At 49.5% G+C, this 2592-nt stretch overlaps 1 protein-coding gene across 1 annotated transcript; it reads right to left on the bottom strand.

Moving 5' to 3' along the window:
• Positions 1–481: 481 nt before the first annotated feature.
• Positions 482–1357, bottom strand: LOC144510399 (myeloid-associated differentiation marker-like protein 2). The gene has a single exon (XM_078239843.1). It carries the CDS (start codon positions 1355–1357, stop codon positions 482–484), a length of 876 nt encoding a protein of 291 aa, XP_078095969.1.
• Between the last annotated feature and the right edge of the window lie 1235 nt (positions 1358–2592).

The raw sequence follows: 2592 nt of genomic DNA, 5'->3' as shown, positions 1-2592 counted from the left end.
CGTGTGACGTTTGCACATTCTCCCAGCGTCTGTGTGGGTTTTCTCCGGGTGCTCCGGTTTCCTGCCACACTCCAAAGATGGGCGGAATGGCCATGCTAAGTTGCCCCTGGGTGTCCCAAGTTGTGTAGATTAGTGGGGTAAATGCACAGGGATAGGGCCTGGGTGGGATGCTCTGTTGGAGGGTTGGTGCAGACCTGATGGGCCGAATAGCCTCCTTCTGTGGTTCTGTAGCGTGCCTATAGATCAACCGCAAACAGGAAGATCGCACTTGCGATCCTCCCAGTTCTTGTGGCTCACCCATGTGCTGTTTGAACACGTTGAGATTAATCAAGGAAACAGGGGAAGGATATTTACTTTTATCAGCTTGGATCTGAACAACCAGAGGGAAAGATAGCTGGCAGAATGGAAAGCTCCAATATATTCAGATTACCAAACCAGGCTACCTTTCCCCATTACCAATGGATTATGGTTTTGGTGGCATTTATGCCCGAGCAATAAAAACTAACATGGAAGAATATATTAGATCCACAAAGTATACAATGAGATTAGCGAAGGTTAGAATAGTCACAATGACTTGGTTGTCCCACAGGCATTTGCCTCTTTCACACCCAGATGGTCTGGTGGGCTTGCCGTAATGTGGACTGAAGCAGAAGATAGGCCAGACGATTGCGGCAGTGATGTGCATCAGGACAGCCATGATGTTGTAGACTGCCAAAAACTTCTGAAACGGAAATGGGAGCACCGCGGTGAGCTTTGTAATTGTTAAAATGATAATTGAAAAGGTAATGATGAAGCATATACAATACACTGCCATACACCACTGCCGCCCAGTGTTAACATGATAAGAGCCCTCGACAATTACAAAGATGATGCAGGCAATAAAAGCTTCCAACACTTTCAGGAGGCCGGGGACAGTCTTCAGAAATCCACTGATTTCACCAGGTTTTGCCCGCGTGAGGCCTACCTCCACTGCGTAAGCAATAAAGCACAGGCACGACATTGCGGTGGCGGCTATTTTAAAATCCACGTCCGTCTGACGGTTGGGCGCCAGGAAAACGGTCGGGTAGATGATCGAAGCCGTTAGGTTCATCAACGTGGCGAGCATGGCGAATGAGGTGGTGAAGTCGTCCCAGGATATGGGGATCCTCGAGAAAAGGACCGTCAGCTCCAGCCCGATAATCAGAACCGAGACCACGAATGAGAAACACCACGTGAACATGCACCACCCTCCGTACGGACCGGAGTACTGCCCGACGTGGGCGACCAGGCTAAAAGCTGTACACGAAAGAAAGACCTCAAACAACCTTACAATCCCGACCGGACCCGTCATCGATTTGAGATCCAATAGCACAGGCATCTTGCGGAGCAAGTGATCAACCCTCGGAAATCGGGCAGAGGGTGGATATTCCTGTCTGCAGCAATTGGCTGGGGTTAACTTCACGTCTATCCGCGCTCAAGCTCACCGAGTGGCCCGTTCACCCACAGACGTTCTTCCAGACTAGTCACGTCCTCTTACAATCCCAACATAGAAGGTGGTTCCTTTTTTCTCTCAATTTGGGAGGCGTGACACAAAGATGTGTTACACCCCCAATAGTTTTCTGCATACATCATTTGCTGTTGTGTCATCATGCTTTTACTGATGTTCTTTGCCCTCTCTGTTCTTCACTGTACATCGAGTGATTATTCATTAACAGCTTTCGAACATACAAAGAAAAGTACAGCACAGGAACAGGCCCTTTGGCCCTCCGAGCCCGTGCTGAACAGAATGGTTTGGTAGGTCCTTAGTCGAGCGAGAAAATATCCAGGTCCTTATCTAGAAGGGTGGCATGGTGGCACAGTGGGTTAGCACTGCTGCCTCACAGCGCCAGGGACCCGGGTTCAATTCCAGCCTTGGGGCACTGTCTGCATGGAATCTCCACGTTCTTCCTGTGTGTTCCCTCCGGGTGCTCTGGTTTCCTCCCACAATCCGAAAGACGTGCTGATTAGGTGCATTGGCCGTGCTAAATTCTCCCTCAGTGCTACCCGAACAGGCGCCAGAGTGTGGCAACTAGGGGATTTTCACAGTAACTTCATTGCATTGTGAATGTAAGCCTACTTGTCACACTTGGGGTGACACGGTGGCACAGTGGTTAGCACTGCTGCCTCACAGCACCAGGGACCGGGTTCGATTCCGGCCTCGGGCCACTGTCTGTGCGGAGTTTGCTCATTCTCCTCATGTCTGCGTGGGTTTCCTCCGGGTGCTCCAGTTTCCTCCCACAGTCCAAAGATGTGTGGGTTAGGTTGATTGGCCATGCTAAATTGCCCCTTAGCGTCAGGGGGATTAGCAGGGTAAATATGTGGGGATACAGAAATCGGGCCTGGGTGGGATTGTGGTCAGTGCAGACTTGATGGGCCAAATGGTCTCCTTCTGCACTGTAGAGATTCTATTCTATGAATAATAATCTTAAAACTACAACGCCAATTGTAAGGTCAAATCCGACACAGCTTCAGGCTTGAGGTGAAGTTAATCATTTTTCAGACACAAGTCTGAAATATAGAATTGAAACAAAATCAGAAAATGCTGAACAATCTCAGCAGGTCAGACAGCATCTG

Source organism: Mustelus asterias, chromosome 23 (genome assembly GCF_964213995.1).
Source record: "Mustelus asterias chromosome 23, sMusAst1.hap1.1, whole genome shotgun sequence".
Lineage (NCBI taxonomy): Eukaryota > Metazoa > Chordata > Chondrichthyes > Carcharhiniformes > Triakidae > Mustelus > Mustelus asterias.
The sequence above is the reverse complement of the archived record's forward strand: the minus strand, read 5'-3'. Positions and strand labels throughout refer to the sequence as shown.